The 17,718-nt window shown below is 52.0% G+C and overlaps 1 protein-coding gene across 1 annotated transcript in view; it reads left to right on the top strand.

Annotated features, from left to right (window-relative positions):
- Positions 1-17,718, top strand: part of NTNG2 (netrin G2) — a 41,011-nt gene that overhangs the window by 10,247 nt on the left and 13,046 nt on the right. Inside the window, 2 exon segments of the mRNA XM_010023503.1 lie at positions 5,755-6,398; positions 16,605-16,777. Of these exon segments, the coding sequence (XP_010021805.1) occupies positions 5,755-6,398; positions 16,605-16,777 (817 nt within the window).

Genomic DNA, 17,718 nt, shown 5'->3' with positions numbered 1-17,718 from the left:
ATGAAGGTGGTTGTCACCGGAGCCAGGGACGGCATCTTCCCTGCTCAGTGGGTTATTTCCCAGTGCTGACAGGCACCCAGAGCCCAGCCAGGATGAGGACAGGGACAGAGATCCCTGAAAAGCCCCAGCAGAGCCAGGGAAGCTCATACCTGTCATGAACTGCAGCTGAGCATAAGGAGGCAGGAAAGCAAACACAACGAGACAATCGTTTCAGCTTTATCCAGCAGCCTGATGAGCAAATGGATGCAGCTTGGCGTTGGGCAGGGGAAAATAAAGCTCTTGGCTGGCCCCTGCTCCCCTCCACAAATTAGGAACCCCCATATCTCCCATGGCCGGCAGTCCTCCCCACGGCAGAGCGGTTGATGAGGGAAGGGGTGGCTGCAGGACACCCGTGGTGGCACTGGTCCACATCAGGGACACGAGCAGGGCAAGAGGGATCAGGTGCACACAAGGATTTTGCTGATGCAGTTGTTTTGCAGGACCTGGAGGAAATCTGATACCAACTTAAGGGCTTTGTTGCTGTGCGAGGCGATGTGGGGACTTTGGGAGCCTCGTGAGATAACCTTTTAACAGAAAGGGCAGCATCGTAGGTGCCTCGAGAGAAGCAGAAGAGCCTCGGGATGCACCCGAGAGCTCCTTGAGCATCATGGCCGGATGGGACAGATGCTAAGGAGGGAACTGTCCCCTCCTGGGTAGAGGTGAAGGTTCAGACCGAGGTTTTCTTGGCCACAAGCATTCCCAAGGAGGAGGGAAGGTGGTTTCTGCGTCATCGCCTGCCCCACAGAAGTTGCTCCAGCAACCACCTGACTCACAGGCCAGCAAAGCGCTGCTTCCCTGGAATTATTGCTGCTGGTTTTCCCTGGAATTACTTGGGCCACTCGGCAAAAGTGCATGAAAACCTACAAACCAGAGGGGCAGCACCATGCGAACCCTCCTCACACACAACCCCTCCAATTCCCTGGGCCAAGGCACCGTTAAACAAATCCCGCTGAGTTATGAGAGATGTGATGAGCATCCTTAGCTGGGAAGCACAAACTTTCACATCATCTACTTATTTTTCCTTGCTGAAAACCTAGTTTTTTTCTCCTATTATTATTACTACTACTACTACTACTATTATTATTAATTGGGCAGCTAGTGGTTGCAATGCTTTCCAGCTTGCCTTTGGCATGGAGATCTAAAAGCTGCAGTTTTCTTTCCGCGCAGCTTTCACCATTCACAACAGATGCCTAGTTTGTTTAAAATATTCAACAGCCTAATGATTAATCAAGTAATTTCACCTACAAAAAAACATAATTTTATGCTATGAAGCTTAAAAATGGCATTATCTGCTTGGAAGAAAAGCAGCAAACCAACTTTGTGTGCTCATTAAGAGCTCTAGAAACCAGCTGGGCTTCTATTGTGGCTGTTTTCCCCCATTTCCTCCCTTCCCAGCAAGGTGGGGAGCAGCTCTGTTGCAGCATCCTGGATTCCTATCATCATGCCTTGGCAGACCAATATCTTGTTTCTTAAATCTTCCTCAAGGAGCAAGTCGCTGCTGTCACCTTCAGAAAGTCTCTTTTGCAGCATTTCTGCCCAGCAGCAACCCCAAGCACTAAGAGGAGGCAAAACCCAAGGGCTGAGTCTGCATTTTTTACAATGAGAAGAATGAGACACTGGAGCAGATCGCCTGGAGAGGTTGTAGATGCCCCATCCCTGGAAACATTCAAGGTCAGGTTGAACAGGGCTTTGAGCAACCTAAATCTAGTCGAAGATGTCCTGCTCACTAGAGGGGGATTGGACTAGATGCCCTTTAAAGGCCCCTTCCAAGCCAAACCATTCTATGATCTGCCCCCTGGAGGCACAGTCTTGCGATGGTGCCCTTTGTTAGGACAACTTCCCCTCAACAAGGCTCTTGGAATTTGCCCCTTTGGGCTGAGCTGGTGCTAAACAAGTTGCAGTGCTTTTTGGTACACCCTCAAGAAATGAGCAACGAGAAGAACATGCTGGAGAGCTGGAAACCTGCAATATCTAGTTACCGTGAGGACACTCACGACTGATTTAATAGCATGAGACTCAAAGTGAACTGGTTTATTTTAAGCTCACTGAGACCAAGTTTGCCTGGCTAATGCATTCTGACTCTTAGATTGAAGACTTAAATATCTTGAGACTTTAGACAGATTCTTTGGAGGACACACGGCTTGGAGGAGGAAACCAGGTTCAAAAATAATACCTGGAATTGTTTCAGCAGTGCTATAACTGATCTTACTAGGACCAATGGAGCAGCCAAAGTATGGCCATCTGTTTCCGCTCCCCCCTGCCCTCCCGGCTGACTTCTAACCACCCCACCAGCAGCAAATGCATTGAGCATCCCGCGGAGGAAGGACAATTCAATAAACCTAAACCCAAAAAGGAACACTTCATTTTAGCAGAGGAAGCGGTAGTGGCGTGACTCACCCGGTGGCTTTTGAGGCTTCCCCCCCACACCTTTCAGCACTGTCACTTAAAGGTTATTTTTGTGTTTGCCCTGTTATAACCACACAGATCTCGAGCCTTGTGCCACTGCAGAGCATCGGGGTAGTTAAAGACAGCTTTGGTGCCCGCTGAGCTGAGCATGCTTAAGGGTTGGGATGTACAGGAGCCATTAGGGATTGTGCATCCATTCCCTGGGACAAGCATATGGGAGACAGGCAGAGTTTTGGCTCCAATTCTCCCTGCTCTTGATCCGTCAGGTTCCCTGCCAGGGACATGCCTGGCCAGCCCTGTCCCTCCAGATGGGACACTGGGAATGGGATCATGCTTGTCAGACTCTGCTGCTTCTGGGAAACCTGTCCCACCTCCCATTCTGGACATCCTTTACTGGCCTGAGTAGTGCTTTCTTATTGTGGTCTGATCACAGAGTCCTCCTCTGTGTAATTTGGACACTGCTTAAGGAATTCTTTAAAGAAAGCCCTAATAGGAACATCATTCATAGCCCTGAAGGTGAAGCTGGCTGCTGTGGCCAGCTCAAGATGCAGATAGTGAGTGGAGACTCATCTTACACCAGCTCAAGGGCTTTGGCAGCCTGATGGCAAGGAGAGGAATCCACATGCCCAGGATGGCTCCCTGCATAGACTCCTGCTCATCCAGAGCTACTCTGAGCAGTCAGGCGGGATAATCAGGGAGATTTCTGCTGCCATCCCAATCCGATTCCCCACCTGAGCCTACAGAGTCACTGCTCCACTGCACCCTCCTTCAGACAAGAGGTGTAAACAGACCTCCAGGATGGCCTTTTCAAGACCATCCTATTAAGCCATCTGTATGGCCACTCTGGCAGAAGGACCATACTGCAACACAATATGTTGCCTCATGTACACAGGAAATGTACTCAGAGCCCCCAGTGCTTCAGCTGATGGGGATTTTTCTTCCTTCTCCATCAGCCACCACTGTAAAGCTGTGCTAAGAGGCAGCTCCATCCCCCAGCAGGAAGCTGTGTCTCATTAGCAGAGGTAAACAATTCCCCTGAACATGACAAGTCAAGAAAGCACATTAAATGTGTCAATATCTTAGGGGGGGTTTTTAATCCCTGCTCCGGAACAGCATGTTGTGACAGGAGAGGACCCCTTAGTGTGGCACAGAGCCCACACACACCCCAGCTGGCATCTCCCTTTGCTTGGAGCATCTTCCCCTCTTTGGGGGGCAGGTGAGGTACCCCCTCAACCTCACCCATCTGAGCACTCCCCATTGATTTCCCTTGCTCTGGTGGCACAGTTTCACACAATAAAAACCATCCAGCCATATGCTTCTAAAACATCAACCAAAGCATCCCTCCTCCCCACACCAGAGTTCAGAAGCTCCAGCTGCAGCCCTTCCAGCACACACGAGGATGGCAAAAGTCACAAATCACTCAAGTCAAGGCAGTAACAGGAGAATCAAATCCCTGCACAGCACTTGCGGCTTCACCACTGGGTAGGTGCATGTGAGAGCAAGACAGTGCTGCAAACAGTAGGAGTTTTGCCCTGTTTTATCAACTGGCTTTTGCTGTTTTCCCCGGCAGCCTCGTGCACACACACAACAACACATACTTTATTTACAGGAGTCCCCTTTTCTCCCCAGGGCTGCCACCACATCCCCTGCAAAGGAGCCTGGTGCTCACGTACGGATCAGCTGCGCGCTGCTTGGTGTTAACCCCGCTGCTGGTGGAGCAGCCTCCTGCCTTATTTACTGCGTGCTACTCAGAAGACAGAATTATTTATGTCCTCACAAGCTTTTCTAGGCTCCTCAGTGCTGTGAACTCCACTCACTGTGCAAACAGTTGCTCGTGTTCAGTGGGTGTCTCTGAGCTGCAGAGAGGCACCAAGGGCCCGTTTTACAGACACCGAGTGGAGCAGCTCTGAGTAGTTCCCAAGGTGGCAAAGCCCAGATTCTCCAAAGCACCTCATGTTACACAGCAGTTTCCATGTTCAAAGCAAAGCCCCACTTTGCACCTGAGAGTACCCATTTGTACAAGCCAGACACCCTCCCCCCTCTGTTTTGCCTGGAATATACACAGGGCATCCTAAAAGCAGATCACAAGCACTTAGACTCCATCAGTTTCCCAGGTAAAAGCAAGCCCATGGTGCAGGCTCAGTCCTCAGTGCCATGGACACAGAAGCAGCCTCTTCCCATGCTTGCAGTGGGGTTCTCCCAGCCTTGGGACTCAACCAGCCTACAGAGACCCCAGCCCTGAAACTCATTTCATTGAGCGCCCAGGTACCAGCTTCAGCTCCGGCCCCAGCACGCTGCTCCCTGCACACAGCACCTTCTCACAGGATGCTGGCCATGCACAAAGCATTCCCAAACCACAGCACAAAACCCGGCTCGCTCTTACCTTGCAGCTCCAGTGCACTCAGAGGGTCAGACCTCACACCCCAACAAGCTCCTTATCTCCAGCTGCTTTATCACCTCCTCCTCCTCTGGCAGGTGGCTCTGCCTCCCTGACGAGGGTCCCACCGCAGCAGAGCCTGCTGGTGAATCAATCCCTCCCCAGTCCTCTGGACTTTGAGCTCAAGAGGGAGGTAAAGTGACTGCAAAGAGATGCTTCACCCGCAGAAAATATTTGCACTGTGTTGCAGAGGTTTTTTTTGTGGACAGTGCCCACGTTACAGTCCCACATCACCCCAAAGGCAGGTCTGACCCACACACCTGGAGGCAGTGCCTTCAGGGCAAGTAATAACAGGCTTTAACACCCATGTGGATAAGCAATAAACCCATTGGCACATCTAACCCTGATGGCTGCCTCAAACCGTCAACATTTGGGGTGTGACCTTAACAATATGTTCACCGTGTGGATTTGTGTGTGTGTCCCTGCAAAACGTGGAAGCTTGGCCATGCACTGTCACGTGTGGGCAAAACGGGATGGCTGGACCTTTCCTCCCATTGCCCAGGCCTGCCTGATCCTTGCACTGGAGCAGGGACGAGCACAGCTTTCCATACACTTGTACCGCAGCCAAGTTTCAACGAAGTTTCTCAGAGGCTGTCTCAGGGAAAGCGCTTTCTATGAAATTTGCCCCTGTGCCAAATTGAAAGGCCCATTTTCCAAAGGGCCTTTCAAAGGAAACAGTTCAGCCATTCTTACAGCGAAGCTGCACCTCTCCTAAATTCATGCTCAGAAGCAGCATCACGCAGAGCCAGACCCCCAGCATGCTCCCGTTCAGCCCAGCAGCTAACATTTGACACAAGCAGCTCAGCCCAAGGCACGGTACCAGCGCAAGCTCAGCTGTGCCCTTGTCTCTGTGACCATTGTTGTTGTTCCAGGAGAACCCGTACCTGTGCAGCGACGAGTGTGACGCCTCCAACCCGGACCTGGCCCACCCGCCAAAACTCATGTTTGACAGCGAGGACGAAGGGCTGGCCACGTACTGGCAGAGCGTGACGTGGCGCCGGTACCCGGAGCCGCTGCTGGCCAACATCACCTTGTCCTGGAATAAGAGCATCGAGCTGACAGATGACATCGTGATAACCTTCGAGTACGGCCGCCCCACCATCATGATGCTGGAGAAGTCGCTGGACAACGGGAGGACTTGGCACCCGTACCAATATTACGCAGATGACTGCATGGAGGCCTTCAGCATGCCAGCACGGAGGGTCCGGGACCTCTCCACCACCAGTGCCAACAGGGTCCTCTGCACAGAGGAGTACTCCCGCTGGGCGGGCTCTAAAAAAGAGAAGACCGTCCGGTTCGAGGTGAGGGACCGCTTTGCCATCTTCGCTGGCCCTGACCTCAAGAACATGGACAACTTGTACACTCGGCTGGAGAGCGCCAAAGGGCTCAAGGACTTCTTTACAGTGACTGACCTGCGGATGAGACTGCTGAGACCGGCCCTGGGAGGCACCTACGTGCAGAGAGAGAACTTGTACAAGTACTTCTACGCCGTCTCCAACATTGAAGTCACCGGCAGGTAACGGCTGCTGTGTTTCTTTGGGTGTCTGTTCTCCAAAGAGGGATGAGAAAAGGGTTTACTGCTGCAGAACTAAGCCATCGGTGTTTGTGTTGACTGATAAGATTATCGGTTTCTTCCTCTAATGCTCCTTCTCCTCAGGCAGGGCAGCACTGGTAATAAAACAGATTTGTCCTTGCAGAGAATGTCTGGGGCACCTCCAAGGCTGTGTCTGTGACCTCCCAGAGCTGATATGGAGGGAGCTGGGACATGGCTTGGATGGATGGATGGTTGGATAGATGGATGGATGGACAGATGGGGTCTGAGTTCCCTCTGATACCCTATCCCCAGCTCTGCAAACATGGCCAGCCTCTGCCCAAGAATCCCAGGGGTGATGCTAGTGGATCTGGGAGACTGAGGAATGAGGCTTATCCCACTGAAACCCAGCTCACAGCCAGTACAAGCAGGATGGGTTACCCTGAGCCATTCCTACACCCCTAGAGCAGCCCAAATCACCCCCTCTTTCTGTAGCACATCCCAGCATGTCTGGGGCAGGGGAAGGCAGGAGGGGGTTTGTTTCTCCTGGCTTTTGTTTTTCACTCCTCTGTATGGTGCCATATGTTATGTTATGACATCAACTGAAAAAGCAAAGTAAGGTGGAAAAATGCCGAGATGGCTAATTTCCCATCCAGCTTGTGGATTCAGCTTGTGTGAGACTTACAGGCAAGAGGGGAAGAAATCTCTCCATCACCCACCCCTTGCTAACGAGAATCACCACAGCGACAGAGGAGCCGTTTGTATCAGTTCCAAACATTCCCTTCTGAGGCTTGCAAGCAAAAAAACCCTGTTTTGCAGGTGCCATCGAGGCTGGCTTTGAACAGGCTCCAAGGGGAAGGAAGCGAGTGATGGGAGAGCCCTTTCCTCCCACAGGGGCAGGCAGGAGGCAGCAGTGAGGGCAGCAGAGGGGTTAGTTGTCGTCTGAACATCCTATGGGATAAGCAGCCGTGGCTCTGGGCTGGGCTGGCAGCATGGTGGGATGCCTGCCATTGGGATTGCTCGGGGAGGAGCAGTGGGGAGCTCAGGCACATGGGCAGGGAGTGGGAGAGCACCTCTGCATGAATCTGCAAGCGCCCAAGGGTCGGTGCAATATGCTTCTGATTAAATACGTGCAGAGGGATATTTTACCCCTGCCCATAAGCGTTGCCAGGGGTACTAAATACCCACAGTCCTCAAACAGCTCGGGATAGGGCAAAATAGCAAAGTAAAGAGGGTGGAAAGGAGGGAAAGCAGGCAAAGGTGGGGGAAATAAGTGTGTTGCCTTCCCCTCCACCCTGACAACGGCCAGACCTGTGCCTGCTCCATCTGCCACGGCCCCATTCCCCAAGCTGCCCACAGGGATGCTTGATGTTACTGACAGCAAGTGGTAATGCCACAGGGATCGATTCCCAGTCAAAGCCCGCACTGAGAGGGGTGGCTGGCAGGAAGCTGTACTCATTTATCCAGGCTGGTTAGATTGCCTATCAGGGACATGGAGTTTTCAGCTCAGAAAGTGGTAAATTAGGATTAAATGTTTGATGTCAGGGCAAATGACCTTTGGCTTCCAAGCATGGCGATAACTGTGCAGATAACCAAGGACTTCTACTGCATTTGCAGCAGCTACAGGGTACTTGATGCTTTAAGGTACATGTTAAAACACTCCTGGTGTCCTCAGAGCCCTTCGCCTTTTTGCCTGCCTGGTGAGGGAGGGTCGGGCTGTGAACACTGGGTGGAAGCTGCAACACTGCTTTTTTGCTGGGGCCAGAATGAGATGGGTTGGGGTTTGTTGGCTAATTCCTGGTGGCCTCGGCCCTGGCGCTGGCACACTGCCTATGTGGACGGCTGCCTGCATGGACGGCTGCCCATGGCTGCTGCAGAGCAGCAGCTCCTGCTCACCTCCCTCTTGGCTCCTGACAGCGACTCCTCCGATGCAGCAGGGCCTTTGGGAGGAGAGGGCTTTTCCTTGGCCAGGGACAAAGAAAACTCTGAAATCTGCTTTTTCCAGCCCAAAGTCCTGAGCTACAGCAATACCCAGCTTTGAACTGCTCCAGCTCTCGCTTCTGTCCCCACTTGCTGGGGCAGTCCCCAGAAGAGGGAGATGCTCATCCTGGATGAGGAAGAAGTCAATGCCTGTCCTGCGCTGACTCTTCCAGCTCTGATGGGCACAGGGCAGGGAAGGATGTTTGGCTGAGGAGCTAAGTGCTGTATAAGGTGGAGAAGCTTCGTGTGAATCAACTCTGCTCCTGTGATTATTCCAGTCCCAGCAAGCAGGGTTTTGCACTGGAAAGCAATCTAATTCCAGCTGCAAACAAAACCAGTTATAGTGCAGGGACTAAAACCAAATTAAATCTTGTGTATGGCTCAACAAGGGGTAGGCTGTTGAGAGGGAGAGAGGAGAAATCAATGTGAGCCTGACAGGAGCACTGTGCAGGGAAGGGGGGAGGCAGGGGAGGGGATGGATGCATGATGCCTCTTCCAGGATGTGGGAATGATTATGTTGGAGGAGCAGGAGGAAAGAGCCTAGATAAAATGGGAGGTTTCTCTGATCCCCTCAGTCCATGTGCTCCTGGGCCCCCATCCAGGCACACCCCATGCTTCACCCCTCTGTTTCCCACCAAGGAAAACCACAATGTCCCAGAGCTCTGGGTAAAAGCAGAAAGAGGCAAAGCAAAGGACATATGGAGAAGGGGAAGGAGTTTGCTGCCTTCTCTCCTGTAGGACAGATGGACTGGGGTGGTCAAGAGTTTGCCAGGATCTCCAGAGGATCTGGTGAATCCTGAGAGTCGCTGCTCCCTTCCTGGGTGTTGGTGCAATGGGCCGGTAGTTCAGGGCCTCCTCTGCCCACTCCATCTGCATCTCCTCGTCCCACAACCTCACCCAGGTCCATTTCTCTGTTCGTGGCTGACAGTTTATTTTTACTCTCTTTCTTCTTGGTATCTATTTCTTTTGTTTCTTTTATTTTGCCTCTTCTGCCATCCTGTCCCTATTGATCTGCAGAGTAACTGGAGATGCAGAGGAGTCAAGACAGGAATAGACACGAGCAAGCCCTTGGCCTGTGTGCTCGGGTGTGTGCCAGGCAGTGTGGGGAAGGGAAGCGGAAAGACTTTTCCCCACAGATCTCTATTCACTGCTTAGTTTTCTCCTCGGTGCAGCAATGAGTTCATCACCATCTCAGGAATGGGTGAATGAGCTTTTCCCGGCTGCCGGTGCAGTGAAAGCTGCCACTTCTCTTTCCATTACACACCGTCTCTCTTTGGAGTAATTCTTTCCCCTTCATAACGTCAGTCACCACAGTGCTCACCGGGGCACACTCCATCATGGAGACATTAATAAGCCATAATTGAAGTTAATGTGCCATGGCCAGGACATGTGGATCCAGTTAGGAGATATCACATTGAGCAGAAATGAATCAATTTTAGGCTGATTATTCAGATTTTTCTCCTTGTCCTCCCCTGCCCCAGTGTACGCTGCCTGGCTGTCTGTCCATCCTGCCAGTGATGGGCAGTCCCCAGAGGAAGGCAGGAGGAGCAGCCCCATGTAGCAGTGTTTTATCTTAGGCTTTGCTTGGGCCAAACAGACACCAACAGAAAGATGAGGTTTCCAGTTTTGTAACAGCACTTCCTTTGCTCTCTTCTCCAGTTGTCTTTTCTGAGGGTTTCCTTGGCTTCTCTCTTGCCTACACAGAAGAACCGAAGGGAATGGCCCTCTCTGCTCCCCTGCTTTGGTCCCTGCCTTTCCCTTGTGCAGTTCTCAGTGCCATGTGCAGATGCTGCCCAGGAGGCTTTGCTCTCCACATGACTTAGAGTGGAGAATGCATTTGCCCAGCCAGTTATCCTGGATCCAGCAGGATCAGGCACCTAGCCATCAAGGATCAAGGCCATCCCCCAAATTCATTCTCCGATGAATCAAGCTGGTTAGGTGTCAGTGGTACCCACATGCAAGGGATACATTTTTCTGCATTCTTGGTGAGCCCTGAGATGTGGTGATGCTTGATCCTGTATTGCTGTTAAAGACAAAGCAATTCCTGCCCACCCTGGTGGCTGCCTCCTGCTTCTGCCCCCCAGGCCAGCACAATGATGACAGCTCAATGCACTTCCCTAATGTCTGTGGCTCAGCCCGAACCAGGGGTGCCAGTGCAAAGCGTGTACCAGCTGCCCCCAGGCTGTTGTGCCCCGCTTGGACATTCCTCCTTTTGGCTCTTTTGATGAAGTTGTTGGAGAGCCTCCAGCTGATCTTGACTTCTCCAACAAAGCTGTCTCTAAAAGGGAGGAAAGAAGCAGGTTTGGTTGGAGGAACAGTCTCTTGGTGGGGGTCTTAGGTTTTGTGTAATGACCGGTGCCGTACTGAGCATCTTTCCATTGGGATCAGGATGGGACTGGCCAGCTGCGCTACTGCTGCTTTGTAGAAGAGGTTTGGGATAAATTATCTGTCAGACTGTGGGCCTCCCAGCTGAGAACTGGTTTACCCAGCCCCAGTGCTGGAGCATCACCCCCAAAATAGCCATGGGCTCACCCGAACATCCCCCAAGAACTAGCCAGCACCCCTGCAGCCCATAGCCAGCTTCTGCCTGTGCTCAGCAGCCTTGGAAACACCACAAAAAGCAGGGCAAGCACTGCCTGTGCCTGTTCCCACTTCTTCCCCTGCAGCTCCTGGCTGCCAGACTTTGGGTCCCAGGAGATAACAGCATCCTCGTGTCAAGGACAGCCAAGTCTGCACCAACATTGCACCGTGTTCCTCGGCCTGTCCTCGCCTCCGTGCTGGGCAGCCCCCGAGAGCTGGAGAGCTGAATTTCCCTGGCATTCCTCCAGGTTGGAATTAGCTTGAGTTCAAGCAAAATCTTGCTCTTGGTCATATAGTTAAATTAAGTTAATGCGCAGCAACTGTTTGCTTGGCTTTCCTTGAGTCTCTTAAAGGTTTTTACTCCCACTGCAGTAGGATGGAGGGGAAACTTGCAGAGGGGGAGGGAGAAAACCAGAGAGCTCCTCCCTCCCCAGACACTCCTGATACTTTGTCAATAGCCACAGATGGATGCCCAAGGTCCTATTACCTGTTCCTGGCTTTGGTTTGTGAAGGTTTTTATTTCCCCTCCGATTTTGTTGACAAGTTGCGTCCGGCCCTGAGGAGATAGTAGAATTTCATCGATAGACTGAGAAGGTGATGTATGTTAAAGCACTTAATATAAAGAGACTTCTACAGCAGCCCAAATTCAATTTGGCCAATGAACTCAATTGCAGGCATTATTGCATTCCAGGAGAAAGACCAAGAGCATTTATACACATTACTCTGCAAATATTTATGTTCATGTATCCGTGTGATGTCCTCTTCACCCTTCCTCCCTTCTGTTGCCTGACCCCCTAATGGGGAAGTTTGGTTTTGTGTTTGCTTTTTAGGACAGCTTTGAATGTAAATAACGTTCCACCAGTCAGCAGGATCTTGACAGCTGGTGAGTGTCAACTTATTCAAAATAAATAGCCTGTCGAATGGGAACAGCCAGCCAGCCTGCTCTCCACTTTGGCATCTTTTAAATTGTCTCCTCTTTGTAATCCAAACCTCAAATCATTTCGAAGGGCAGCAAGGGTGGTTCTCCCCGCCGGGAGGACTCATCTCTCCCTACCACACAACCAAAAGTGAAAACCCACAAGGAAGACAAACACTCACAACATCTCCCTCTGACCTAACCCAGGGGGTTTATTCAGCTTTTTGGCTCTACAAAAGGCAGTGAAACCCAGAAGCCTCTCTCCTTGGTTCAAGTGGAAAGAAACAGTGCGTTAAAATGACTTTTCCTTCCTCTTCAGCCCCTGGACCACAGGCTCAGTTACACTCCCAGCCCTGCTCCTGGGATGAATGAGCTGCCATCAGCTTCTTCATCCCTGCTCCAGTCACTGGCAGTAGCAAACCTCTGCCCAGCGATCTCCCAGTAAGGCAAATCCTAATATAACTGCTCTCCACAAAGGGACAGTGTTGCTTCCATGGCCCAGCCATTAGAAGCTATTTTTACCTGCTTCTGCACGCACAGATGGGCCAGAAACAATCCAAACTCAGCACCCGTTATGCTTTGCCCAAAAGATTTGCTCCCTGGTTTTGCTGAGCTGCCAAAACAGTTTCAAAGGAGCATGTAGAAAGCAGGTAAGTCATGGCCAGGCAGCTGCTGGAACGTGCTGCAAGCGATGCTGTGGATGACAGTAGAGAGATGGAGAAGAGTTATTCATGTTTCCCCGAGAGCTGAGATCAGTTGAAACATCGTTTTCCTTGGGGACGGAGAGGAAAGAGCTCCCTTCAAACACATTGTCCCATGAGACTCATTAAAGGCTCATCAATTACAGTGAGAGCAAACAATTCAGGGGAAAGCTATCATAAGCCTTCTTTTGGATGGCAGTCATTAGCAGCTCTCTGCTGTGCGCTGCCTCTCCCCAGCACCAGCTCAGGTGAGCAGAAAGGGAGCAGGGGGGAAAGCCAAGACAGTGGTGGGAGGGAAGCAGGAGCCTGGTGGCCTGGGGACCAGGTCTCCACAGCATCCCTGGCCATGCAGTAGCATCCTCGTAGCAAGCACATCATGGAGATGAGTGCGCACACTGGGCTGGAAGGAGGCTGGAAGGGAGGTGCTCCAAGGCTGGCTGAGCCCTGCAGGAAGGGCAAGGGATAAAGAGATGCCATTTGCCTTTCTCTGCCTTAGTTCCATGCTCTGCAGATGGGCTTATGGACAGAAAATTAGTTGTAAACCACGTAAGAATCCTTGGAAGGAAAGCAAAGCGCTGCGGTGGCTTTGAAAGATTATTTCAAAGTCATTATTAAGGAAAGCTCAAGGACAGGGGCTGATTTCCCACTCCCAGCATGGCTTCTGCAGGTTTGCAGCAACTCACCCCACCTGCACCCCTTTCCTAAGCCTGCGCATGGGCATCTCCTACCTCACACATGGGCTTGGCATCAGACGCCTCTCCAACCACTCGCTGCTGTGACCTCCAGGATGCTGACCTGGAGAAATGCAGGGTTGACAAACTGCTCTTCATGGCTGTGAAAGAAGAAAGAGGAAAACAGAAAAAAGAGAAGGACACTTTCCTGTAAACTTTCCTTGGCGCTCCAAGTTTTGTGATGTTCCCTGGTGGAGGCATTGGCAGCATCAGACCACACTGCACCACTGTGAAGGAAAGCAGCAGCTCAACAACCTGCACTAAAACAAACTCACAAATACCCCATCAAGCAAACTGTAACGTCTTGGGCCACACGTTGCTCCAGCCACTTCTGCTGGGAATGGTGTGAGACAGCTTCTGTTTAATGCACAATGCAGTTGTGTGATCTACCGACAGCCCGGCGCAGGACTTGGGTGTCCCTGCGCCATGGAGGGTGCCTGTGGGTGCTGTAGCTCCTGCTGCATGTGTGCTGGGGATGCTCCTCTCTAAGCCGTGCCCCACCATGGCTGCATCCTGCACGGACTCTGAATGCTCACCGAGAACAGCACTGTCACCACTAGCCTTGTCCCACGAGCCAGAGAAGAGAAACGCTCCCGGCTCCTCGCATCTCTCCGGAGCCAAAGAGACCATATTGCAACCAGCACTTTGCTGGAGCAGCCCCGGGGCTGGAGCGGGGCCATAGCTGCCTTCTGTAGGACACAGCGCAGGTGTCTGCCCCACTGCTGCTATTTAAGCCTCATTACTAAGTAGCTCCTAACCTTTTCCCTCATCTTCTCTTCCCTGCGATGGCTGGCCGCCCGAAGAAGATGAGTGGAGGCAAGCACAACTAGCGGCTCCTTCCCAGGGGACCAGGCTAATGCCATTTACTCTATTCTCCACCAGCTGGGTCTTGGCTGGGGAAAGAGGCCATCAGCGAGCACATGTCCTTGGGCTGCAGACCCAGAGGAGGAGGCAGAGAAGCCGGAAGGAGGGGTTGAAACTGAGCCACCGAGCTCCAGCAGCAGGGAGACCTGGATGCAGAAACCTTTGCCCAAAATGGGGTTGGCAATCAGGGCTGGCTGAAGGCACTCGGCTGTTGGCCATTAAATAATGCAGCCTGATTGATTGGGCTGGAAAGTGCTGTGTTGTGGGGTCAGCTTGCTGGGGTTACAGTTCTCTGCTTAGATTGATGATCCTCAAAGGTCAAATTCAGAAAGCAATTCCTTGGTAAAATTGATCCTTTGGATAACAAAACTTCTGCACATTGGCGAAGGGCTGAGCAGAGAGACATGGAGGTGACCTGGGCACAGGCAGGCAGGGTGACCAGCTGCCTCTGCTTTCTCTTTGACTGTACTTGTTTACCCCAGTTAGGAAGTGAGCAGCTTCTCCAGGAAGAGCAGTGCTCCATCATCCCTACACTCCCACCAAAGGTAGGAGGGAGAAGAGCTGCAGCTCCCAGAAGCTGTTGCTCTGATTCAGGCTGGGCCCACAGTGGCAGTGGTGAAGCATTGACCTGCTTTAACCTGCTATCTTGCCTGCTTCCCTCTCGTCTGACTGTTCTGAAGTGAGAGAAGGAGGCCGTGCTGTGTGGATGCTGAATAATTCAGAGTCTGGCTCCGCAGCATCCCAGGGCTGGGCATCGCCTCTGACAAAGGGCTGGGATGGCTCAGCCGAAATCCTTCCTTATCAGAGGCAGAGGGGACATGGTGAAACACAGCATCCCTCCTGTGTAGGTACCAGCCAAAGCTGCTTCCTTGCCCTGGATGCTCAGATCCATGGCTCGTTCCCAGAGCACTGAAGCTCGGAGGCTGTTAGTGTTTTCAGACATGACGTGGCATCTCCAGCTCTTGCTAACACACAGGTTCAAGTGGAGCATGCTGAGTGTGCCTGCCTCTGGTCTACGGACCACATTTTCCTTCCTTCCTCCCTCCCTTTGAGAGACTGCAGCTCCTCTGCTTGATCAGAGACAGGGCAGGGCTGTAAGACAGGGAGAGACACTGTTCATCCAGCTTACACTTAGCCTCTGAGCGGGGTTTGCTAGAATTGAGGACAGGGAGGGGTGGGGGAGGTAAAACAAATCATACATGAGGTCACTCATCCAGCCATGAGTGAGGACCAGCAAAGGCAGCCTCAGAGGGTCGGGCAGGCAGCTGGGGATCATCTCTGGGGACTCCAAGGGTCCGGGAGAGACCCAGTTTACAGCTCCCAGCTTAATCCAGGTTGCTTATCCCAGTGCACACTGAGCACGAGAAGCAGCAGGCCATATTTCCTCTGTCTTCTCTGCAAGCAGCTCGTTCCCCTCAGCACTGCATCTCTTGTGCAATTAGCCCTCTAAAACGAAGCGCTGCCCAGACAGACTTCTCTACCCGTTCACATAAGGCAGGATGGTTCTGCTTCTGAGAGTGTAAATTACTGCATGAAGCAGTAAAAAACCATTGGGCTGTGCTAAGGATCCAGAGCCTTTGGTCCCCAAAGTCTCTGTCTGATAGCCTGGGCTCAGGCCCAGGAGTCACCAGAGCCGCGTGTGAGTTATGGGCTCAGCCTCTGTGCTCTGCGCAAGTCACCTCCGGAGTCTGAGCAACAGAAGTGATTGTGCACAGAGATAATTATTCCCTGCGTACTGCACTACAGCTCATTAAAAGTTTGTTAATGTTTGCAAATTGCTGAACAGTGGTTTTCGTTGTTGCCTTCTGTGATGAGGCGGGGACTAAAAGGCAGATTCTGATGGTGGCTTGTTCTCTGTGTTATTTTGGTCACAGCAGGCTGGGGCTGTGCTGCACGTAGGGAGAAGGGTTTGCATTGTGCAGCTTCACATCATGGGAGAAAACACTCTTGACTTTAGCACACTGCATGGGGGCCAAGGGGCCAAGTACCACCAGTGTTAGCCATGCTCCTCCATCTAAAGCCTGAGGCTGCCCTCTCTGCCTCCAAGTAAAAGCCTTCATCTGAGCTCATCACCCAGATTTCTGTGACAGCCTGAGATATGTGTGACTCCTTCCTGGAGTTTCTTCTGGAGGCATTGACTTACCATTAAATGGTCTGTGCAGTCAGATGGTGGGAGTAAAGAATCTCTCATCTTGGAATGAGGCTGTAGATCCATTTTGGGTGAGGAAGTGGACATTGGAACCCCAGAACCAGATACCTGGGGAAAACAGCGAGCTCAGTGAGAAAGGAGGAACAGTCCCGCAGGAGGAACAGGGAAGGGGTAACCAGCCCAACTTCACCACTACATGTTCACGCACACCAGGGCCAAAGAGGAGTGGCAGTAATACCTGACAGCTCTTCTCCTGCCTTCTTCTTCCAGATGTAAATGCAACCTCCATGCTAACCTGTGCACCTTCAAAGAGGGCAGCCTTCAGTGCGAGTGCGAGCACAACACCACAGGGCAGGACTGCGGCAAGTGCAAGAAGAACTTTCGCTCCAGGTCTTGGCGAGCAGGATCCTACCTGCCTCTCCCCAACGGGTCCCCCAACGCATGTAAGTAACCTGCAGTGAGCCAGCCCTGGCTGCACTCCCGTCTTGGGCTGCACAACATCCACAGATGGGAGCGGATTCTCATCTTGTCCTTCTCCACCTCAAAACAGTGCAGGATGCTAAGCTTTCAAAAGGGAAGTGGGTATTTACCTGTGTCTTGGTACGCAGAGAAAGGACAGAGGATCTGGGTGAGTGCAGAGGTGATTTGTAGATGAGTGATGAGTTCAAATGATGGTCAAGAATAGGAAGGATGGCCTTGAGCCAAGATAAAGGTCCATGGCTTTGTGGCAGTGCAAATTACCGCCCTTTGAAGAGGACATCATTTAGCCACAGCAAAGCACTGGCTGTCAAGTAGTCCATGGGCTGAGCGCTGGCACTGCTCAGCTGCGGGAGGGCAGGTTGCTTTCTGGATCCTGTTCTATGTTGGTATTTCAGGCAAGCTCCGCAAGCTGCGGTCCCTCTGCGCAGCTCCAGTCTCATCCAATTGCCTGCTGGAGCAAGGCACTGACAGAAGCAAAGGCATGCAGATGAGATGAAGGCTGCGTATCCACCATCATTCGAGCAGGGGAATTGGGGCAGGAAACATCACAGATGGGCCAGTTTCTCCTGGGTTTCTGTCCAGTCCACGTTAGCAGGCTCGTTCAAATGTCACGGAGCCACAGTAGCCACTCCAGCCTTTCAAGCAGCAGCTTTGAGCATCACCAAAGAGAATCTTTTCCCTCCCTCCCCCCCACATTTTTTGAAAGATTTATGTGCTATAAGATGATCAAAGCTGAAACTCAAGCTCCGAAGGCTGTGACGGGAATGTTTTGTGTGTGCCAGGGCTGGTAGATGAGCAGGTTCTTTGAAAAGGAGCGAGCTTGTCAGCTCCCACCAAGCGGCTGCATTGCTTCAAAGGAGCCTGGGAGAGTTTCTGGTGTTGACAGGCACAGACATGCTGTTCT

This window comes from Nestor notabilis, unplaced genomic scaffold (genome assembly GCF_000696875.1).
Source record: "Nestor notabilis isolate BGI_N333 unplaced genomic scaffold, ASM69687v1 scaffold6901, whole genome shotgun sequence".
NCBI lineage: Eukaryota > Metazoa > Chordata > Aves > Psittaciformes > Psittacidae > Nestor > Nestor notabilis.
Note: the sequence above shows the minus strand (reverse complement) of the source record. Positions and strands in the feature narration are given on the sequence as shown.